The sequence below is a fragment of the Capra hircus genome, chromosome 1, assembly GCF_001704415.2.
Source record: "Capra hircus breed San Clemente chromosome 1, ASM170441v1, whole genome shotgun sequence".
NCBI classification, from domain to species: Eukaryota; Metazoa; Chordata; class Mammalia; order Artiodactyla; family Bovidae; genus Capra; species Capra hircus.
In genome coordinates this window covers 141,127,618-141,149,900 of record NC_030808.1, presented here as the reverse complement: position 1 = coordinate 141,149,900, position 22,283 = coordinate 141,127,618, and the positions used below count along the sequence as shown (strand labels likewise).

General features: G+C 48.0%; 1 protein-coding gene across 1 annotated transcript in view; it reads right to left on the bottom strand.

The window, feature by feature from the left end:
- The window catches only part of FAM3B (family with sequence similarity 3 member B), a 60,110-nt gene extending 41,351 nt beyond the window's left edge, over nucleotides 1–18,759 (bottom strand). The window contains exons 1-2 of the mRNA XM_018051660.1: nucleotides 18,637–18,759; nucleotides 10,722–10,865 (exon numbers count right to left, since the gene is read on the bottom strand). Of these exons, the coding sequence (XP_017907149.1) occupies nucleotides 10,722–10,865; nucleotides 18,637–18,655 (163 nt within the window). The 5' untranslated portion in view covers nucleotides 18,656–18,759. The remainder of the gene's footprint in view (nucleotides 1–10,721; nucleotides 10,866–18,636) is intronic.

Below are 22,283 nucleotides of genomic sequence, written 5' to 3'. Positions count from 1 at the left end.
TGATGAGCCCACCTGGTTCAGTGTCCCCTGTAACTGATAACCTCCCCCTGCCACCAGGACCTGCTCCCTTGGCAGCACAGGGAGTGTGGGTGGCCCCCAGGACCCTGCCTCCAATGTGTGAGCCCCCCATCCATTAAACCAATGATGTCTGTGTTGCTGACTCTGGGTGCTTTCTTGGGTCTTGAAACTGGGCGAGTGCAGGGCTTGTAGGCCTGCTGGGGGACAGCCCTACAGGGAGGAAATGAAGGAGTGGGTCAAGGAGGAGAAACGTGGGAAGCCTTACCCCTCAGGGGGAGGGAGACTGTGTGTCTGTCCTGTCCTGGAGGCGAGCACAGAACCTTCCACGAAGTCCTAATATCACCATGAAATATGAGAAGGCGGATGCAAGGGTTAATAGTCAGTCGATCTGGCTATGCCATGAGAAGAACAGCACAGGTAAAGAATAAAAGCCAGATATAGCAACTAAGTATAATCTAAACAAAAAGTACATCAGGCTGATTAGTTGGGGTTGTCATGCTTTGCTAAGCTAAGGAGGAACATGGTGTGGACCTTGGAACGCCAGGTCAGCGCAAGTTCAGAAAGCTTGTGTACACACTGATGGTTCTTCCCATGTTCCTGCGAAGATTGCTGACCCCCAGCTGTGTGATGCCCTTGGTACTAGAAGGTAACATAAAAGTACAGAGAAGAGCATTAACTCTGGGATGTGACTGGGGGCATAGGAATATTATGTTATCTAAAAACCAGATACTTTCTGCATGCCAAGAGCTCAATAAAAGCAACGTGAAATCAGTCAGCAGGGCTCTTGATTCTAGAGGTCATCAGTCCCCTGGTCTCATCTTTAAAATACCAATACAGTATACTAACACATATATATGGAATTTAGAAAGATGGTAACGATGATCCTATACACGAGACAGCAAAAGAGACACAGATGTGTAGAACAGTCTTCTGGACTCTGGGAGAAGGCAAGGGTAGGATGATTTGAGAGAACAGCATTGAAACATGTAAATTATCATATGTGAAACAGATCACCAGTCCAGGTTCGATGCATGAGACAGGGTGCTCAGGGCTGGTGCACTGGGATGACCCTGAGGGGAGAGATGGGATGGGGAGAGAGGCGGGAGGGGGGTTCAGGATGTGGAACACATCTACACCCATGGCTGATTCATGTCAATGTATGGCAGAAACCACTACAATATTGTAAAGTAATTAGCCTCCAATTAAAATGAATAAATTAATCAAAACAAACTTTAATTCTGTCTCTAGTTTCCTTTTTCCAAACTGTGCGTTAACCACTTTCAATCCCTACCTGCTGCTCTGGCTGCAGCAAGTGGTGCCCAACGTGGGGCTCAAAAGCGAAGGATCGCCGAGAAGGAAGCTAAAGTTGAACAATCATAGCAGGGTCTCGAGGAAGAGTGGGGTGAGGCATCTGGAAATCCCCCTTTGCAGTAACACTCTCTCAGGCATTGAAACCGGGGTTAAGCACGGGAAATTCAAAAAGGTTGGAACAATACCCACCGTATTACCTTGTAAGGCAGCTTTTGAAAGAGGTGGGGCGGCGGGGTGGAGGAGGGGACAAAAATCAGTGAGGGCCAGCTACTGAAGCTTTTATAAACCTTTGAGAAACGTTGCTGGCGGTTCCCTTCTTTAGATTAAGGAACATGGGAGAAGGTAGGTAGGGAATTAGAGAAACTTCTTTGCAAGGGAGTGCCCTTGCCTGCATCTATCTGGTCAACTTGGACACTGATAAAATCCGCTTTGGAACCTCTTCCAACCCCTAAAAGCTCAGAAGGGAGTGAGGATGAATGTGAAACCCCATCAGAGGGAGGACCTGAGTATACAGAGCCCGAGGGGGTAGAACCAGCTGCAGATCCTTCTGTGCCTTTGTTTAAGAAAGGAATTTGCTCGGCCTCCGCTTCTTCCCCCTCTTGTCTTAACTGCTGGAGCGGCTCAAGCTTTTGCTTCTTTAGGACAGACAGCAGTTCTGTCACCCATCCAGAAAGGTTTTGTGGCAGCCTCGACAGGAGGGGTGATTTGGAGGTTATGGCTATGGCATTTCCATTGACAATACATGAACGGATAGCTTCTGGGACAGATCCTAATAATCCTAGTGGGGTGAGGCTATACACAAGCAGATTCAAAATATTAAAGGAACATAAGCAAGCTGTTCAGAATTATGGAGTAAATTCTCCTTTCACCATGGGAATAGTGCAGGGACTAGCTGAGGGTTCCCGTTTGATAAAGGCAGCTCATGACCAAGTCAGGTAGATCCCCATCTCTTCAGATCAACTGATAGGCAGTGGAAATTGGGGGAGAACTCAAGATCAAGTGCTTAGGGAAGATCAGGCTATAGAACAGGTGAGGCGACTCTACATTAAGAGCCTGAGAGAAAATAGAGGTTAAAGGACAGGCTTTCTTTAAGAGAAGACCTCACTGCTCCAGAGAGACAATCCCTGCTGGAACAGCATCTCATCAGTCAGGCCACCTCTGTCATTAGAGCCCATTTGAACACGCTTTGGTTTCTTTTTAGCTATGAAACTATGACTACAAAAAAAGAGAGATGACATTTTTGACACTGAATGGCCAGGATATGCTTCAGACTCCAGACAAAACTGGTTAAAATATTTTTTGAAATTGCAAAACCGGTTCTTCTTGCATGTACAGTTAAGAAAAAGTTGACTTGTTAAAATACTTTTTTGGAGCTCCAATTCTGCCTGAGAAACAAAAACGGGCCTGGGAAGAAACCTGGTTAACTCTTATCATGTCCTTGGGATACACAGCCCACTCTATCTGGGACTCCAGCCATGAACAAATTGGGAGCACTCAAACCAAGAAAAAAAAAGAAGAGGTAAAGAGACATTTTAAATTTCAAGAGGAAAACTGTGAAATCTCTGTCTGTCTGTCTAAATTTATCTGTATCTCAGTGTGTGTCTTTGTTTTAGGATAATATGAGGTTAATTTATAAATGAGCTCCATTTAATTTCAGGTTCACATGAACTGAGAAATATTCAATATTATTATCTAACATTAATGTTTTGTTTGTTAAGCTAATTATGTCTTGAGTCATCAACATTGTGTAATACTTTGATTGTGCCTAGGCTTAATGTAAACTAAATTTGTCGACAAGGAAAGTAACTCGAGTGAAGAAACTTCAAAAATAACACACACATACAAATATATATGAGATGAAAACTTTTAGATAAACTCTACTAAAAATAATTATATTTTAGAAATGTCTATCTAAAATAATCTGAGGACTGGGGTAAATTTCTAGGGTTGTGCTAAACTAAATGATAACAGTTTATTAAATAGCTAGGTCATTTCCAAACAAATTAAGATTTTGAAACATTAATTACTGAACACTAACAGAGAAACTAGAGATTTTGGATTATTAATAAATATGTTTAGTGCCATCCTGAGATGTTCTCTGTTAAAAAAAATTTTAAACTGGTATTTATGTTCACCAATCTACAAAATGCTAAGATAAAAGACAGTTTATGGTTTACGGAAAATGAGATTTATATTTTTAATAAAAAAGGTATGAAAAATAAAAGTACAGTCTATTAAAACAGAAGTGAGCCTAAACTTATAGGTGGTTAATTTGCTAAATAGATAAATGAAGTGATAAATACAAAAAGATGTAAAAAAGGTTTGTAGCAAGTGAAAGAAGAGTTTTGTGCATGGTACATTTTCTTAAGACATTAAACTGCCTTTGAAGTCTTATTGTTACTTTGACTAAGTGAAAAAACTATTATTTCACAGTGAATATAAGCTGGTACCAAGCTGGAATTTGGTTTTCTCTTCCTGTTAAAAGAACAAAGTTTGGAATGTGGCTTTTGATAACAGATTATATAAATTTCTTTGTCTTTAAGTGATTCATCAGTTCAGTTCAGTCGCTCAGTCATGTCCGACTCTTTGCGACCCCATGAATCGCAGCATGCCAGGCCTCCCTGTCCATCACCAACTCCCGGAGTTCACTCAGACTCACGTCCATCGAGTCAGTGATGCCATCCAGCCATCTCATCCTCTGTCGTCCCCTTCTCCTCCTGCCCCCAATCCCTCCCAGCTTCAGAGTCTTTTCCAATGAGTCAACTCTTCGCGTGAGGTGGCCAAAGTACATACTTGCTTATAAAATCTTTTGCTACTTTGATAAAATGAATGAGTGTTATTTCACAGTGATCTATGGAGACTATGGCCCACATGGACAAAGATCATCCTGCGTCTACAAAATTAACCCCTCATCAGGAAACTTAAAAAGGATAAACAATGGTTATAAACCAAACAGTCAGGGCTACGGGAAGTCCAAGACGCCACTTGGCTTTTCCTGTGTCCCTTTCAAACCTCACTTTTATGTCATAAAATGACTAAAGCCTTTCCTGGCTTCAGGGTTGATTATCTCACAATAGGAAAAACAAAAAACAAAAAAGGTTAAAATGTGTTTTCTACAATCTCCAGTGATTGGGTCATCCACTTTGCAGGACAGGTCATACAGACATTGGCAAAAGCTTGACAAACTTCTTGCCGACTATCGTTTTTACTGATGTCCTTGGTCGTCAGGCAAGGGCCACAGAACGAAGGGATTAGTTACATGAGACTGAACAGACGCTGAATATGACTACCATCCTCATGGCTTTTCGTCTGACATATTACTGGCTTCTAATTTTTGTTTTCAGATATAAAAAAGCTCTTCTCAAGTCACTGATGGTTTAAAACAATTTAGTGATTTATACCTGTGGGTAAAATTAAAACATTTCCCCTTTTCTCTTTACTTTGTCCCTCCAGAAACTGGAGACATTTGGGTTGTGAACAGCCTCATCAAGGTAAAAAGGATTGTCTCCAGACATTTACAAAAATCTCAGAGTATACTTAGGATATCTAAAAGAAATATCCATCCAACTGATGGCAGGCCTATGACATCTGTTTCACTGAATCTTCAGTTCTCGTTTTGTTAATTAAGATCTGTATTTACTAAGGGCGCTTCCCTGGTAGCTCAGATGATAGAGGTCTGCCTGCAATACGGGAGACCTGGGTTCAATCCCTAGGCTGGGAAGATCGCCTGGAGAAGGAAATGGCAACCCACTCTAGTACTCTTGCCTGGAGAATTCACGGACAGATGAGCCTGGTAGGCTAGTTCCTTGTGGTTATGTTACACTGCTAAGAGGTTTAATTAAGTTATTTAAAACGACACTCTAAGTTTGTTTCTAAAGATTATCTCAGTGACCAGTTTTTAAATGAAGATCAGATGCTCCAGGATCTACAACCAGCAAATTAACAACAGGCCATACTCATTTAACAAACTAAGTCAGATGACCTAGAGATGTTACTGAGCTATACCTAATGAAAGTTCTTGACTTAAGTTCTTAGTTATGATTTTACTATTACTGCTAACTATATTGCTTGTTTCAAAAAGTGTCCCTTACATTATCAAATGTGTGACTGAGCCACTGATATAATGATGGGCTATAGTTCCATACGAAACCCATAGTTATAATGGATGTAATTCATATATCTTCCTTCAGTAAGCTCTCTTTCATACATGTGACTATTGATACTTTCTCTCAATTTATATGGACCACTTACTCAATCTGGTGAGCCTGCAAAACATGTACAAAGGCATTTATATGCTTGTTTTGCTGTTATAAAACTACCAAAAACTATAAAAACTAATAACGGCCCTGCTTATACCAGTAGAGCATTCCAACCATTTCTTAAAATTTGGTCTATAAAACATTCTACAGGCATTCCCTATAATCCACAAGGACAGGCCATAGTGGAGAGGGCTAATCAATCACTTAAACATATGATACAAAAACAAAAAAAGGGGGAGATGCCACAGGACAATAAACAATACTGAATAACACTTTGTTTACTCTCAATTTTTGAATATTTCAGCACAAACTATGGAAACTGCAGCTGAGTGACATTTTCAGGCCACATCCACAAATAAAACTAAGGCTGTGATTTGGTGGCAGATCCACTAACAATGCTGTCACCGGGGAAGTTAATTACATAGGGAAGAGCGTTTGCTTGTATCTCCCCAGGAGAAGCTCTAGAACCTGTGTGGATTCCAGCTGGTAGAGTAAAACCGAGCAGAAACAATCGGTGACTCCAGGCAACCTGATCATGGCTGTTTGCCCTGATAACCATCGCAGTGAGTATACCCCTGACTTTGGCAGAAGCAAAGGATTATACCTATTGAGCCTATGTACCTAATTCCCTGATTGCTAAGGCCTGTTAATTGGGGTGAAGGATCTATCCCTGTTTATGTTAATGAATCCTCCTGGATCCCTGGTCCAGAAGAGAAGCGTTTGCCCTTCATAAAAAGGAAAAGGGGACCCCCTGCAATAGTACTTTGGGTTTTGACCCTTGGCCTGTTTGCCTGCGTGCTGACCAGGGCTGTCTTAATCTATCAATGCAGGCGTGGCTTTCTGTAAATTCTTTGAACAGAAATCACGCTAAGGCTCAACTGTATTTGCTTTCTGGATTGAGCTTTGGATATCGAGAAACACATCAGATAGACCCATGTGAGAACAGATGCATATGGGCCAATCGATACGACCGAATAGATTGAGATAACTGTTGCGGGACTGAGGGGGTGATCTTACTTAATGGTTCCTATGGGATTGTCTGGGACTGGTCCCCTAAGGAGTATACAGTCTCTAATTGCTTACACCATAACTCATCCTGCAGTCCTTATAAGAAGTCGCGTTGGCATGTATGTGAGTACAATCACACTACTATTACTACACACTGAGAATATCCCATCATCTGGCAGGGCAGTGGCATGTCTTTGCCACAGCCACAGCTCGAATCAGGTAGGGCTCAAACATAAATATGGAAGTTGGCCATAAGCCTGAAGAAATATCGAATTTGGGATGGAAATTATTCTCATTCCACAATTTAGACTGTCATTCAATACATCAACAAACTGGACGTTTTATACTCAAACTTGTGTTTGGGATCCAGATGTGATTGTGATTGGCACTATAACTATTAACAAGACAGAAAGGAACCTAACCTGCCAGGATTGCAAACTATATACCTGCTTGATTCAACTCTAACCATTCCTACGTGATGTTGCACAGATGTTTAGGAGTCTGGCTGCCAGTAACTCAAAACAGGCCTTGGGAACTCTCCCCTGACATGCACACTTTGCTCACAGTACTAAATACCATTTTGAAAAGATCTGAATGTTTTACTGGGCTCCATATTGCCACCATAATGGGCATAATTGCCATCACCACCACAGCGGCAGTGGTGGGAATAGCCCTCCATCAGATGGTACAAACCACCACCTTTGTGCAGGAGTGGCATAAAAATGCCAGTTCCGCTTGGGGAGCCCAAACTCATATAGATGAGGAGATTAACAGCAGGTTGGTGGATGTAGAAAGGAACCTACATCCTGCAGTGCTACTCTTCGGGGAAGAAGTGCAAAATCTTAACTTACAAATGCATTTAAAGTGTGACTGGAACATTACTACTCTCTGTGTGACCCCCCTCCCCCCAGGAATATAATCAATCTGAACATACCTGGGAAAATATTAGACGACACTTGCAGGGCTATATGGCTGGCAAACTTACTCTAGATATTAAATAAGCAAAAATCATTGGCATGCAGCACGCTTCTCTTAGACTACTACCAGGAACAGATGCACTTCAAGGAATAGCAGAGGGCCTTAAATCACTGAGTCCTCTTGAGTGGATCAAAGGTATCAGACGTGGTCTCATTAAAACATTACACATGCTTTGTTGTTGCACTATAATCCTCTGTTTAGTCTTCAGAGGCGAAAACTAATGAAGAAAGAAGTCATGAGATAGGCATATCTTTTGCTACAAAAACAAAAAGGGGGAAGTGCAGGGGTTAATAGTCAGCCACCTGTCACTCTGGCTAAGTCATGAGAAGAACACCATGGGAAAAGAATGAGAGTGAGATATAGCAACTAAGTATAATCTAAAGAAAAAGTACATCGGGCCGATTAGTTGGGCTCGTCATGCCTGCTGAGCTAAGGAGGAACATGGTGTGGACCTTGGAACTCTGGGTCAGCGAAAGTTCAGAACGCTGCTTGCAGAAACACTGATGGGTCTTCCGATGTTCCTGTGAAGACTGCTGCCCCTGGCTGTGTGATGCCCTCGGTACTAGGAGGTAACATAAAAGTACAGAGAAGAGCACTAACTCTGGGACCTGACTGGGGGCATGGGAACCTTATGTTATCTAAAAACCAGATACTTCTGCATACTAAGAGTGCAAAAAAAGTGATGTGGAATCAGTCAGCAGGGCCCTTGATCCTAGAGGTCATGAGTCCCCTGGTCCCATCTTTAAAACTTTAATTCTGTCTCTAGTTTCCTTTTTCTAAACTGTGTGTTGACCACTTTTGATCCCTACATGCTGTGCTGGCTGCAGCAGGGGGAGGCAGGGAGGCCAGAGGAAGAAGACATGCTCTCCAGGAAGATTCCAACCACTGCCCAGGTTCCTGAGCAGGAGGAGACTGGCTCTAGAAAATGAGCCGAGTCAGCAGGACTTGCCTGTGCGTGCAAAATCACACAGAAGTGGTGGGGAGGCTACACCCAATCTACTGACAGATGGTGTGAACCCAGGGAGAGCTGGATTTACAAAGGGAAGGCTCAACTTTGTGGACTTCCAAAGCCATGATCAAGGGCCTCCACAGCTATGTCAAGAAATGGGCCATTTTAAGGTAATGAAGTGGGAAAAGCCAAGCCAGGAGGAAGGGGTGGCAGCCCACGGTGGTGGATGTAGATGGTCTCACTCCGGGGCTGTGGCCATAGGGTTTCAGTGCTCAGAGCCCCAGTTTCCAGGGCTCATTTTGCTCAGCGCCCGACACTGACCTCACACCTCAATGTGACCTTCCTTTGCTGCTAATTCTGAGTGCGCGTGTCTCTCATGCTGGCCCGTAGCCTCGGGGACTGAGGAATGTAGGTCAAACTCTGTGCGGAGCCCAAAGTAACAGAGGATTCCAGGGCCCTGAGGCCTGCAGGAGTTGTGTTCTGTCCTTGAAACTGGTCCTGAGGCCAGGAAAGCATCCTCTACCTGCCTGTCTGCCAGGCACAGAGGGGCTCTGAAGGGGGCACCTGTCCCTGGGGAGCATCAATTCCCCGGGCCACACGGTGGATAACAGCACAGACTAAGTGTGGCCGCAAAGCCAGCCTGATGCCATGGATGATGCTGTCCCCTTTTAATCTTTTATTCATGTAGGAAATGGAATATTTCCTGCCACATCAGTAAGCAAGGATGTCACAGTCATCAGCGACTGCAGCCCTCCTACGAAAGCCAGTAAGCCCTGAGGGAACTCAGGAAGGAAAGAACACCTGCCATCTAGCAGCCGTCAGAATGCAGCCACTTCCCACGGTGAGCTCTGAGGAACTCTGGACACAAAACAGGATACTGGTCCCAGAGAGCTGAGATGCATATGAAAGGAAATGATTTCAGTGCACCTAGATTTTTGCATCTTCCCATACATAGAAAAGTGCTAAATTCCTTAACTTGGGATATCTGGTTCTCTTTACTTAATGATCATCTTTTGATGTTCAGACTACCTGCCTTTTGTTACAAAACTTCTATATAACCTGACTCCTCCCCTTGCCTCCTTAGAGTTTCTCTCTCAGAGCTACTTGAGATGCTGTCTCCTGGACCTGAAGTCCTAAAATTTCCCACCAAATGAAACATAACTCTCAACTTTTAGGTTGTGAATATTTTTTAAGTCAACACATGTGAGCATTAACCTACGAATCATAATGTACCACCTCCACACTCTGGGTCCACCAGACTCCTGAGCAGTCCTGAGTTCCCCCAGAGCTGAGGCTCCAAGCCAGTAGGATCCAGGACACAGCTGCTGGCTTTCAGCACCACCTTTGGTTCCCAATAACTCGACGTGCTTCGTCATGAGGGAGGGTGACAGGGCCTCCCCGCTCCCCTGGTGGGAATCAGAAACCACATGAACGAGCCCGTATAAAAAGATCAGCTTAGAGGCAGCTCCTGGAGGCAAGCCCTCACCCAGAACAGACTTCCCATTTTGTGTAAAATTGGAGAAAATGAGAAAGTCAGCCCTTTGAGAGCAGATCCATTCCTTGAACACACAGGGTCTCCCCCAGGGTACTGGCCTCATCCATAATCCACATGCAATAAAATCCATCTGATTACAAGCAAATTCACTGTGAAAAATCCTACTTAAAATAAAAACACTTCAGTCATAGTCAATATCTAAAAAGTTCTTGTTTTTTTTTTTTTTTTTGGCCACAAAAGGTAATCAGGTTTGAAAAGGAATGGTTTTTTTATAACATTTTAAAATCATTACCTCACTCTTCATATGTGTGAAAATTAATTTTGTATCATTTATTGTTGTTAAAAATATATCAGCTACCTATTTACAATGAGACTGTGGAAAAAGGTACAGATGATGACTTCAGGGTCCCACACATTTTCCAATGTAATTTTTAGCGGATATTTTGTAATTTCACTTCATCCCCAGTTCCAGTGTGAATTTTTAATGCATCCCGCATATAAAGCTTGCTTTCCTAACATCATGGCTTGCTTGGAGTCTCATGGGGTGTGAGCAGGGCAATGGAGTGGGAACTATGGGAGGGGATTCTTCCTCTTCCTCCTCCTCCTCTTTCTCATCAACATAAATGGCGGTAGAGACCTCAGCCCAGTCTCACCGCGGCAGCAGGGCTGCAAGTCCTTGCCTTGAGCCCACCGTGGTACCCACCTTTGAGGACGGGCTTCTTGCCAATGCTCTGGATGCTGTAGACGGCGCTGGACAGGTGCACGTCTGGGATGAGTTCTGCCAGCAGGTACCCGGAGTACCAGGCACACAGGGAGGCGAAGACGAAGAACACTGCCTTCAGGGTGCCTGTGGACAGACAGATGGCAAGATGCATGTGGTGCCCCCACCTGCTCTTCTGACCCCATCCAGGCCTTCCTGATGGCACCCGAGTCTTAGCAGAACACCCCATGGGGAATTCCTCAGGATGGTGGGCTGGCAAGGGCCTGGGGCCACTCAGTGGAGCCCATCGGCTTCTGAGCACAGCTGCTGAGGGGAACAGGATCGGGTGACATGAGCGGGTGACATGAGCGGGTGACAGGAGTGGGATGTGAAGGCGGTTGGGCTGAGGTTCCCATCTGCTGCTGCGCTGGGTCTCAGAGCTTCTGCACGGGCTCGCATCAAGGGCTCATCCAGCGGCCCTGACACTTGGCCTAAGGACAGACGAGGCCCTTCCCTCCAGAGCCCATGGGACTTAGGAAGCTCCTAGAAGCAGACAGAAACCCAGAGGGTGGCGGAGGCACCCTGGTTTGTTCACTGTGCCACCAGTGCCGAGGGTGGTACCTGGTCCCTGTGAGCACACAGTCACTCCTGTGACACTGGAAATGGTCCTCAGACTGTCATTACCCTCAGACAAGGCTGGAGGGACACCCACGGTTCCTGGAGAAGGATGTTGTTGAGCTCTGCTGCAGGCCGCAGGTGTGAGGCTTTGCAAAGATCACACGGAAGTGGAAGCAGAACCCGGAATCAAGGTCACCTCTGAAGCTGACTGAGCCCCTTTGTAACCATTGCCAAAAGCCCCCTGATCATTACTAACCAGCTTCCTGACTCCCAGGTAGACAAAATGCCCACTCCAATAAACACACTGTGCTGTGCTTAGTTGCTCAGTCATGTCTTACTCTTTTCGACCACACTGACTGTAGCCCGCCAGGCTCCTCTGTCCATGGGGATTCTCTAGGCAAGAATACTGGAGTGAGTTGCCATGCCCTCCTCCAGGGGATCTTCCCAACCCAGGGATGGAATTCAGGTCTCCTGCATTGCAGGGAGATTCTTTACCATCTGAGCCACCAGGGAAGCCCAAGAGTACTGGAGTGGATAGCCTATCCCTTCTCCAGAAGGATCTTCCCAACCCAGGAATCAAATTGCGGTCTCCTGTGTTACTGGTGGATTCTTTACCAGCTGAGCTACCAGGGAAGCCCAAACACCCTATAGCACCCCAACCAATCACCTAATGCTTACCTTCCAGCAGTAGCTTTGTCTTGAGGCTATAAAAATTGGCTATTGACCTATGAGAACTGTTGACTCTCCGTGGTCTTTCAGGAGTTGTCAGCCCGCTGAGCTCCCAACGCCCACATTATCTCTGCTGTTTGCTCTTAATAAATTCACTCCCTTCTGTGTGTCTGGAAATTCTTTTCCAAACTGCGCTCAGACTGCCTCCACAGACATCCCTGGAGAGAATCTGTGTGGTCGACAGACTCCAGGATCCTCCTCTCAACTCCTGGGGACAAGGCACTGACCCACCCTTAGGTTCCCAGAGGCCTGGCGGACAGCTCTGTCCCTACACAGACAATTTTTTTAGATTTTACTCCGTAAAGAGTCCACAGATCAGGACTATGCAGCATTCCCCAAACTGCCAAGATCCAGGGATGGCCCAAGACCCTGCACAAGGGGACTCAGGGATGTCCCCCATCGGTGTTTAGGTCTAGTCCTGAGAACAAGAGGACAAATGGATGGATGGAGGGAAGGAATGAGGGAAGGGAGAGAGGGAGGAAAGAGAGGGAGAAAGGAATGGAGGAAGAGGGTAAAACAAGAGGAGGGGAGGGGAGGGCAGGGGAAGAGCCCACCCACCTCCCCACACCTCCTCACACCTTGCTCTGTTCCCTCTCAGGCAAAGCATTGGAAATAACTGCACCCTGGAGTGGCCTTCAGGCCTCACCATCCCCCTGCGGCTCCAGGCAGCTGTGCTGGTCGAGGCCTCCTGAGTCTCTAGGCTGCCAGCCCCAGGCCCCTTGGACGGTCCTGCCCCGTCCACACCCTCCCTGGACAGCACACACCCTCCTGGAGGCGGGAGGTTCCCCCGTCCTGGGCAGACCCAGCCTCCTCTGCTGGCTTTCCCTGTCTGTGTATCTCCACAGGATCTCAGATGACCTCACCAGACCATCCTCCGAGCTCTGGACAAGACTGCCCCCTTGCTGAACTGTCAGCACCCAGGATGCCTCACAGGGCCTCGCAGGTCCCAGATGAAACCCTTGATCCTCCCCAGCTCCCCAGTCTGCTCCTGTCCCATGTCTTGCCCAGGACAGGCTCTGATGTCTGGGCCTCTCCCCGATTCCTCAGGTCCCCTGCCAGGCCTTGGTGGGATCCACTGGCCAGGCTGCTGGGGCCCCGCCACAGACCTCTCTTCAACTCTATGGCCTCTTTCTTCCCAGGTCCCCCATCCTGGCTCTTCTCTCTCCCTGGTAGTGAACCTAGGTGCTGACTTCTCACTGGAGTGTAATAAGGAATGGGCTTCCCAGGTGGTGCTAGTGGTAAAGAATCCACATGCCAGTTCAGGAGATCTAAGAGACAGGGGCTCGGTCCCTGGGTTGGGAAGATCCCCTGGAGGAGGAAATGGCAGCCCACTCCAGTATTCTTGTCTGGAGAATTGCATGGACAGAGGAGTCTGGTGGGATACAGTCCATGGGGTCACAAAGAGTTGGACACAACTAAAGTGATTTAGCCTGCACCCATGCACATGATAAAGGATACATCTCATCTTTATCCCAGTTCCTGGCACAGAATTCCTCAAACCCTGATAATTTCCTGATTGGAGTGTCTGCTGTGGTTCACATGGGGCCCCTTTTATCCACACCAGAATTTATGCTAATGAGGTGGGTCCTGGGATAGTTTCCAGGGAGGGTGGCCGGCCATGCGAGAAAGACCCAGCCCATACCTCAGACCCACTCCTAACCCCCAGGAGAGGGGACAGAAAGGAGGCCAGCTCAGTCATGTACCAGTGATGTAATAAGAGCCCAGTGAAACTTGGAACTCAGAAACTTGGGGGGTTTCCGGGTGGGGAACACACAGATGTGCCAGGAGGGGACGTTCCCAATCCCCAGGGGCGTGGGCACAGGACTCTTGCCCTGGGCCCTCCAGGTCTTTGCTCGTGGCCATGCCTGCTGCTCAGCTGTGTCCCACTCTTTGTGACCCCAAGGGCTGTAACCTGCCAGGCTCTTCTGTCCATGGGATTCTCCAGGCACGAATACTGGAGTGGGTTGCGACTTCCTCCTTCAGGGGATCTTCCCAACCCAAGGATGGAACCTGTGTCTCCTGCATTGACAGGCAGATTCTTTACCACTGCACTACCTGGGAAGCCCTGCATTTGGCTAGTCCTCCTGATCTGTATCCCAAAGCATAAAACTGTAATCGCAAATAGAGTGGTGCTTGCAATGTTTCTGTGAGTCATTTCAGCAAATTACAGAACCCGGGCCCCACCCAGGAGTTGCGGGAACTCTCAGTTTTATAGCCATCTGCTCAGAAGTGTGGGTGGCCCCTGAAGCCTGTGGCTGGCATCTGAAGACAGGGCAGCTTGCAGAGGGCACTGCCCTTAACCCCTGGGCTCTGGCGCCTCCTGTGGGTGGTGCGTGTCAGAAGTGAACTGAATGGGTGGACACCTGGTCTGTGTCAGAGGGCTGGTGACTCCCCACCCAGAGCCCTGAGCAGAGACCAGTGGGTATTCCCCAGCCCCCTTTCCACCTCTCCAGAACCCAGCCCTGGGTATCCTCTTTCTCTGGCCATGATGAAATGCAAACCTCTGTCAGTCTGGCCGTGTTGAGCCCTGGATCTCAGCTCCCTCTTCATTCCTCGTACCTAGAGATTCCTTTCTCCACCCAGCCCCCTCCCCCGCCAACCTGTACTAACATGGGGTAGGTTATATCCGTCAGTGTTGCAGATGCTTGGGTGGGGGTGGGGGTGGGAGTGGGGGTGGGGGTGGGGCTGTCTGGTTAGCTTAGGTAGTCACCTGGTGAAACAGGACCCCTCTGTCTCACCTGGATCATTTAGCCTTTTTTCAAGTGCATAATCTCAACATCAATTCCCTCTTTTTTCCAACCATGCAGTTTCTGAGAAGCTTAGAACATGATGTGGAGAAGGCCTTCTGCTGGGAAATGACTGAGACAGTGTGGTCATTGCAGTCCCTGGCATAGGGACATCTCCATGCTGGAAAAACCAGCCACAGAAAACACAGTGAGAGGCCAGGGCAAGCCGGCTTGCTGTCCCAGAAACTGTCCCTGTCTGTTTTCAGCTCCAGCTGCCCTGACCCGCTGCCCTCTCCATCTGCACCCTGGGGATGAGCTTGTCCCTCTGCCCCCACGGTGCCCACCTCCAGACCCCTGGCCTTCTGTTCCTTCAGTGGCCCGCTGTGCGGATCTTTGGCCTCCTGGGTGTGGCCTGCGCGGCCACCCTCAGGTCAGCCCGTCGACGCTGCCCACCACATCTCCCCTGCAGGTCTGTGCCACACACCTGGGATGGTGCGAGGGTCACAGGGTGTCCCAAACAGGCTGCTGGATGCGCCCTGAGTGAACCGTGTGATGCAACTGCTGGGAACATGGATTCGGCATCAACAGAGTCTCAGGTTCAAAAACAATAGTTCACTGTGTCCCATGTGTCAATTCACAAACAAGTGTTGTACTTGAAGAAAACTGGCAAAGCGGAGGTTATTCAGATCTTCTCAATGTCACACGTGAGATCTTTGAGCAAAGAGTTGCTGTTTGGTTTGGAGGAGACTGAAAGGGAGCGGGGTGCCACTTCTCTGATGCCTTTTCGCTCTGAAGGGAGGCATGGTTTTGTCCCCAGGTGAACAAGGACAAACTGGTGGCAGTGAAGGGGAAGATAATGAAGAGAGAATAAAAGCCCAGACATCCTCACGTGGAGAATCATGAACTTGGAATTTGAACATTTTCAAGTTCAAGGGGCTCCTAGGAAGGCTATAAAGAGTATGCTCCAGGGGACGGGTGCAGCTGCTGACCCCCAGGCCAGGCTTCCCACAATGGCTGGGAGGAGCCACGATCTGCAGCCAGATCCCTCCTGGGGAGGGAGGGCAAACCCGCAGCACACACTGGGACCAGTTTACAGTAAGATGAGGCACGGGCAGGTGGTGGAGCCAGCACCTGGGGCCTCGGTGGGGAGCATGGCTGAGGATTCCTCTTGGGAAAGGTGGGGGCTCAAGGACTTGGCTGAGACCAGCACCGGTGCAGGGGGCGGGGAGGGGGAGGTCTACCCCAGCAGGAGAGGTCCAGCACCTTCAGACGTGGAAGAGGAGATAGGAAGTACACGGAGTCCAGGAACTTCTGTGATTCTGCGACTCTGGCCTTTCCTCATAAGGCAATAAAGTTGTCATCGGCCCACAGACATGTCCTGAGCACTTCCGTCAGCAGTTACCCTTGAGCATTAGAGCAAAGCCCATCCTGGGCACAGGTAGGAAGTTGGAACTTCCTCCTCAGAGACCCTCTGTTAGGGCACATGTGTATATGCCCTGCCCTGCCCCCCCCACCGCCTCAGATTCTTGGATGTTTCAGGTTGGCACTGACCACTTAGGCTGGAGGACAAAGCCGGTGTGCAGTAAGGCAGGATACTGGTGAGGAGGGTCTCAGGATCCCCCCGCCCGTCCAATCCTGAGCCCATGAGAGCACACTCGAGAGGGATTCCTTCCACATCAAGTGGACGAGGATGCTGTTTGTCACTGGCAGCTTCCCCACAGGGACCCACATCCCCTGGACCCCCGGGGCAGCCACACCTGCACTTCTTGTCCTCGAGAGGCTGGGGGCGCTGAGGGGTGGGTGAACCAGGCTTGGGTTTCAGCAGCTTTGAGGCTTCAGGCCCTGCTAGCCCCAGTGGCCACAACTGTCATAGTCCTGTCGATGAGGCTTTTGGCAGTAGGGCTGGGAAGTGTCACACCTGAGCATCTCAGCAGGTTTGCAAGGTTCAAAGTTCACATGCCAGTGCCCTTACTTTTAAGGAATTAGGATGACTGCTCCAGGTAGCTGCCCTTCTTCAGTCTGAGTGTCCTTCCTAGAGCCCTACCCGGGGCAGACCTGGGCCTTGACTGAGTGTCTAGGGAAATGCTACTTTCACGTATTGCCAGATCCTTAGCTCACAAGATCAAAAGTGGCATAGCTTTGACCTTTTGTGAGTATTCTCTCTGGCAGCCACACCCAGATAAATGCAAACTCGGTGTGATCTCAAAGCTTGATGTGAAAGGACCACATAGCTCACAAATGAATCACAAGGACTGCGTGTGAAAAAGTAGTAGGTGGGGGGAAAAGCAATCTAATAATATTCAATTATTTCCCACCAAGTCAGCAGCACGATAAGGATATACTAAATAATATGTTGTGCTCAGATGCTCAGTCATGTCCCACTTTTTGTGACCCCATGGATTGTAGCCCACCAGGCTCCTCTGTCCATGGAATTCTTCTGGCAAGAATGCTAGACTGGGGTGCCATTTTCTCCTCCCGGGGATCTTCTTGACCTAGGGATTGAACCTGCGCATCTTTTGTATCTGGCATTGACAGGCAGATTCTTTACCACTAGCGCCACCTGGGAAGCCCAAGTATATAATGTGGAAATAATGAAAAAAAAAAAAATCTTCCAAAAAGGCTATAATAAAAGTCAGTGCCCCAAGAGATATATTTTCCCCCAAGAAAAGAGGTGCATCTCCTTGCATTTATCCTACAAGCCATGCAAGTTACCCAAAGCAGTACTATTCATAGGAAAATGGTTTTGTAGAAAGCATGGATATTTTACACAAATACAACAAAAGTCTTAAAACTGGGCTTTCCTTCATGTTGGGCATGGAGCAGAAAGGCAGTGAGTGGGACTTTCTACAGTGTGGTCACACAACCATAAGCTTCTTAGGGAGGAAGGAGATCACCTGCCACCCAGGGATGGAGGGCTGACCTCTACAGAGTCCAGGAGAACGCTTTTGATCTTTTCATTTCTTCCCACTATGCTACCGTGCTCTGGGAGGAATCCAGATTCCTTAGATTTCGGAAGAAACAGCAAATCGATTAGAAAGGGAATGTGTGGAGGGACCAGAGATTCACATGGACCCCAGAGTGCCTGAATTCACAGGCAGGCGGGAGGGCAAGGCACACAGAGGCCACTGTTGGGAAAACGAGTGCTAGGAGATGAAACAGTGTCTTTCCTACTTTTTTCCCCAAACCTTCTGCAGGCTCAAGTAGTTTGGAAGTGAGGAGTGGAGAGTAGGGAGTCTTATAAAATGATGCTACCGGAACTGTCATAAAAGGGACAATGGGGCCTTCCTTGTTAAAGAGCCCCCACTTCCCAGCCACCCGCAGACAGGTGACTTAAAACACTGTCTATTTCTGCACTTTTCATAATTCCCCGGGTTTGTCGGGTGGACCTGTGGCTCAGGATCCCTAGCTTCAGCCCGAGGGACCCCAAGTGCAGTTCACAAGGGCCTCTGACCAGCTAGGGCAGCCCCCTCCCAGCCCAGGAGCGGGGGTGGGGGGCGGGGGGCACGTGAGCACCTCCCGCCTAAGGGCTCACTGGGTTCCGCTCTAGCTGCGCTCAGCTACCGCCTGCCTTCCAGGCAAAGCGTCACAGTCACTGGTTCCCCCCTTTTCTTCGCCCTGCACGCGGAGGGGACAGGCGGGGACAGGCGGGAGGGCGGACGAAACTTCAGCCCACTCGCGCCGCGGCTGGATTCGCTTCGCGCATCCTTGATCCCCAAACAGAAGACCTTCCTCGTGCCGCCCCCCACTCTGGCTCCGCGTGGCGGGTCCCAGGAAGGCCGAGGGGGCGACTCCTCCGTGCCGGGGGCCCCCCTTCCCGCCTCCCTCCGGTGGGGGATTGCACTCACCAGCAGCCGCGGGGCGCATTTTCCAGGTGCGGCTCGGGCCCTCCTGACCCTTGGCCGCAGCTCCGGGCAACAGAGGGAGCCTCTCGAGGGCTGGACTGACCACTGGGGGACACGCCCTGGAGGGCAGACCGGCGGCGAGGAGGGCGGGCTGATCCTTGTGCTGGTGTGTCAGGCGGGTGCGGGCGGGGCAGGTGAGTGCGGCAGGTGCGCTGGCGGCGCCCTGGAGCTCTGGGTCAGCAGCCCAGGCTGACTAGGGGATCAGAGAGAAGTAGAGGGTTTTGCTCTGAAGGGAGGACACCCTCCCTTTATGGTTGGCGGCTCCGGACCCCAATTAACGTCTCTCAAGGTCAAGAGACTGCCAAGATAGCCATATTCTGAGTCTTTAGGCCGTTCCACCCGAATCCAGGTTCGAAGTCCAGGTCACCACGGCCACTGTTCTAAGGCTCTTTGCTTCCTCCAGAAATTTCTGCCCACTGCTGTTTGCACAGCCCAGCCTCCTGCCTCTTGCTTCCTCCTTGACTCCGGGAGTTGATCGTGGAAAAGAGAACAATGTCCCAGCCCCCATGGTCAGGGTGGCAGGGCTGCAGGTCCTTGAGTTTCCAGGAGGCCAGGCATGCTTGAGTGAGAGGCCAGCAGATGTTGGAAGTGAGCTTCCCAGAAGATGCGCCATCTCCAAAGAGAAAGAGCTGCTTCTCACCCACAGATGGCTTGCACTACGGATATCCATCAAGTTGTAGGGGCTTTTGAAAGTCACGGTGGACTCAGACTCCCAAGGGCAAGTTAAAGCTCCAAGGGCAGTTGGTCACTTTTGTGGAAAAAAGAGTTCCAGAGAGGCAGGGAGTGCCACCCTCTGGATCTATTGGCTCCTGAAGTTCCGTTTCCCTAAGAAAGCCCAGAAGATTCCAAAGTACCCTGGGTGGCGAGGGGGCCATGGAAGCTTGGCTGTGACCCACCCAGAAGACAGGGGTCTCTATTACAACTCCTTCTCCGGGACTCCAGCTTCCCTGGTAGTTCAGCTGGAAAAGAATCCATTTGCAATGCAGGAGATCCCAGATCAATTCCTGGGTCTGGAAGAGCCACTGGAGAAGGAATAGGCTACCCACTCCAGTATTCTGGCCTGGAGAAGTCCATGGACAGAGGAGCCTGGTGGGCTACAGAGGCAAACAGTCCGACGGGACTGAGTGACTTTCACTCACTTCACTCCAGGACTCCAGAAGGGTAACCGGCTTGAGCATGGCACATTTCAGTCTGGATGCTTTTTTGAGCTGCTCTATAGTGCTACTCTGGAGAAGGCAATGGCAATCCACTCCAGTACTCTTGCCTGGGAAATCCCATGGGTGGAGCCTGGTAGGCTGCAGTCCATGGGGTTGCTGAGTCGGACACGACTGAGTGACTTCACTTTCACTTTTCACTGTCATGCATTGGAGAAGGAAATGGCAACCCACCAGTGTTCTTGCCTGAAGAATCCCAGGGACGGGGGAGCCTGGTGGGCTGCCGTCTGTGGGGTCGCACAGAGTCGGACACGACTGACGTGACTTAGCAGCATAGTGCTACTCAGAAGTCATTTCCCAACTATTCCTAACAATTACACTAAACACTGTGAATCAGCTCACTAAAGGGAGTGTGAGTTTCATCTCATCTTTGTCTTGAGCTCATCTCATTTCAGAGATGCAGCTTTTATCTCTGAGTTTGCTTTCATTTAGAAAAAATGTGGTCAAAAGTGCTCTTAACATAAATTTTATCACTTTTTACCAAATTAAAATAAAAGTACACTTTTAAGCGAACAGTTCAGTGATGTTAAGACTACTCACATTTTTGCACAATGGAACTCTAGAACGTTTTTATCTTGCAAAACTACAACTTTGTTCCTATTAATCAACTTCCCATCCCCTCCCCACTAGCACCTGGTAATCACCATTCTATTTTCTGTTTTCAGACTTTGAATAGTTCGGATATCTCAGATAACTGGAATCATACACTGTTTGTCTTATTATGACCAGCTTATTTCCCTTAGTATAATGAACCTGAGGTTTATCTATGTTGTAGTATGAGACAGGATTTCAGTCCTTTTTAAGACCAGATACTATTATCATATGTGAAACAGATCATCAGTCCAGGTTCGATGCATGAGATAGGGTACTCAGGGCTGGTGCACTGGGATGACCCAGAGGGATGGGATGTGGAGGGAGGTGGGAGGGGGGTTCAGGATGGGGAACACATGTACACCCATAGCTGATTCCTGTCAATGTATAGCTTTGTCAATATTCATGTCAATATTTCTTTACAATATTATAATTAGCCTCCAATTAAAATGAATAAAGTTTAAGAAAAGACCAAATACTATTCCATTATATGTATAGGCCACGTTGTCTTTATCTATTCGTCCCTTGATGAACACTTGGGTTGTTTCCACCTCTAGGTTAGTGTGAATGATGCTGCTATGAACATAGGTGTGCAAATATCTTTTCAATTGTCTTGGGTATATACCAGAAGTGGGATTGCTGGATCATGTGGTAATTCTATTTTAATTCTTTTGAGGAACTACCATACTGTTTTCCACAGTGGCTGTACCATTGTACATGCCTAATAAGTCCATTTCACAAGTGTTCCAATTTCTCTGCATGCTCACCAACATATTATTTTTATTTTATAGTAGTCATCCTGAAGGATGTGAGGTGATGGCTCATCGTAGCTGGATTTCTATGTCTCTAATATCTCAGTATTGTTGATCATCTTTTCACGTGCTTGTTCGTTATCTGTGTATTATCTCTGGAGAAATGTCTATTCAGGTCATTTGCCTATTAATAAATCTCGTTGGTTTTGTTGTCGTTGAGTTGTAGGAGTTCTTTAAGTATTCTGGACATTAACTCATGATCAGATATATGGTTGACAAATATTTCCTCCAATCCATAGTTTTAACTGTGAGGATTGCGCCCTTTAATGTGCAGAAGTCTTGTTTGATGTAGTTTTTATTTGGCTCATCTACTGTTCCTTTTGTTGCCTGTGTGTTTGGTGTCATACCCAATACATTATTATCAAATCCAATATCAGGAAACTTTCTTCCTTTGTTTTCTTTTAAGAGTTTTACAGTTTTAGGTCTTGAATCCACTTCAAGTTAATTTTCTTGTACATGGTTTTAGGTAAGGGTCTGATTTAATTCTTTTGCATGTGGATATTCAGTTTTTCCCAACTCTGTTTGTTGAAAAGACTTCCTAGTCTGTCTTTATGCCAGGACCACACATTTTGGATGACTGCGGCTTTATAATGGAGAAGGCAATGGCGCCCCACTCCAGTACTCTTGACTGGAGAATCTCATGGATGGAGGAGCCTGATAGGCTGCAGTCCATGGGGTCACGAAGAGTCGGACACGACTGAGCGACTTCACTTTCACTTTTCACTTTCATGCATTGGAGAAGGAAATGGCAACCCACTCCAGTGTTCTTGCCTGGAGAATCCTAGGGACGGCAGAGCCTGGTGGGCTGCCGTCTGTGGGGTCACACAGAGTCAGACCGACTGAAGCAACTTAGCAGCAGCAGCAGCTGCTGCTTTATAATAAGTTTTGAAATCAGGAAGTGTGAGCCCTCCAACTTTATTCTTCTTTTTCAAGGTTATTTTAATTGTTTAGAATCCCCTCAAATTCTGTATGA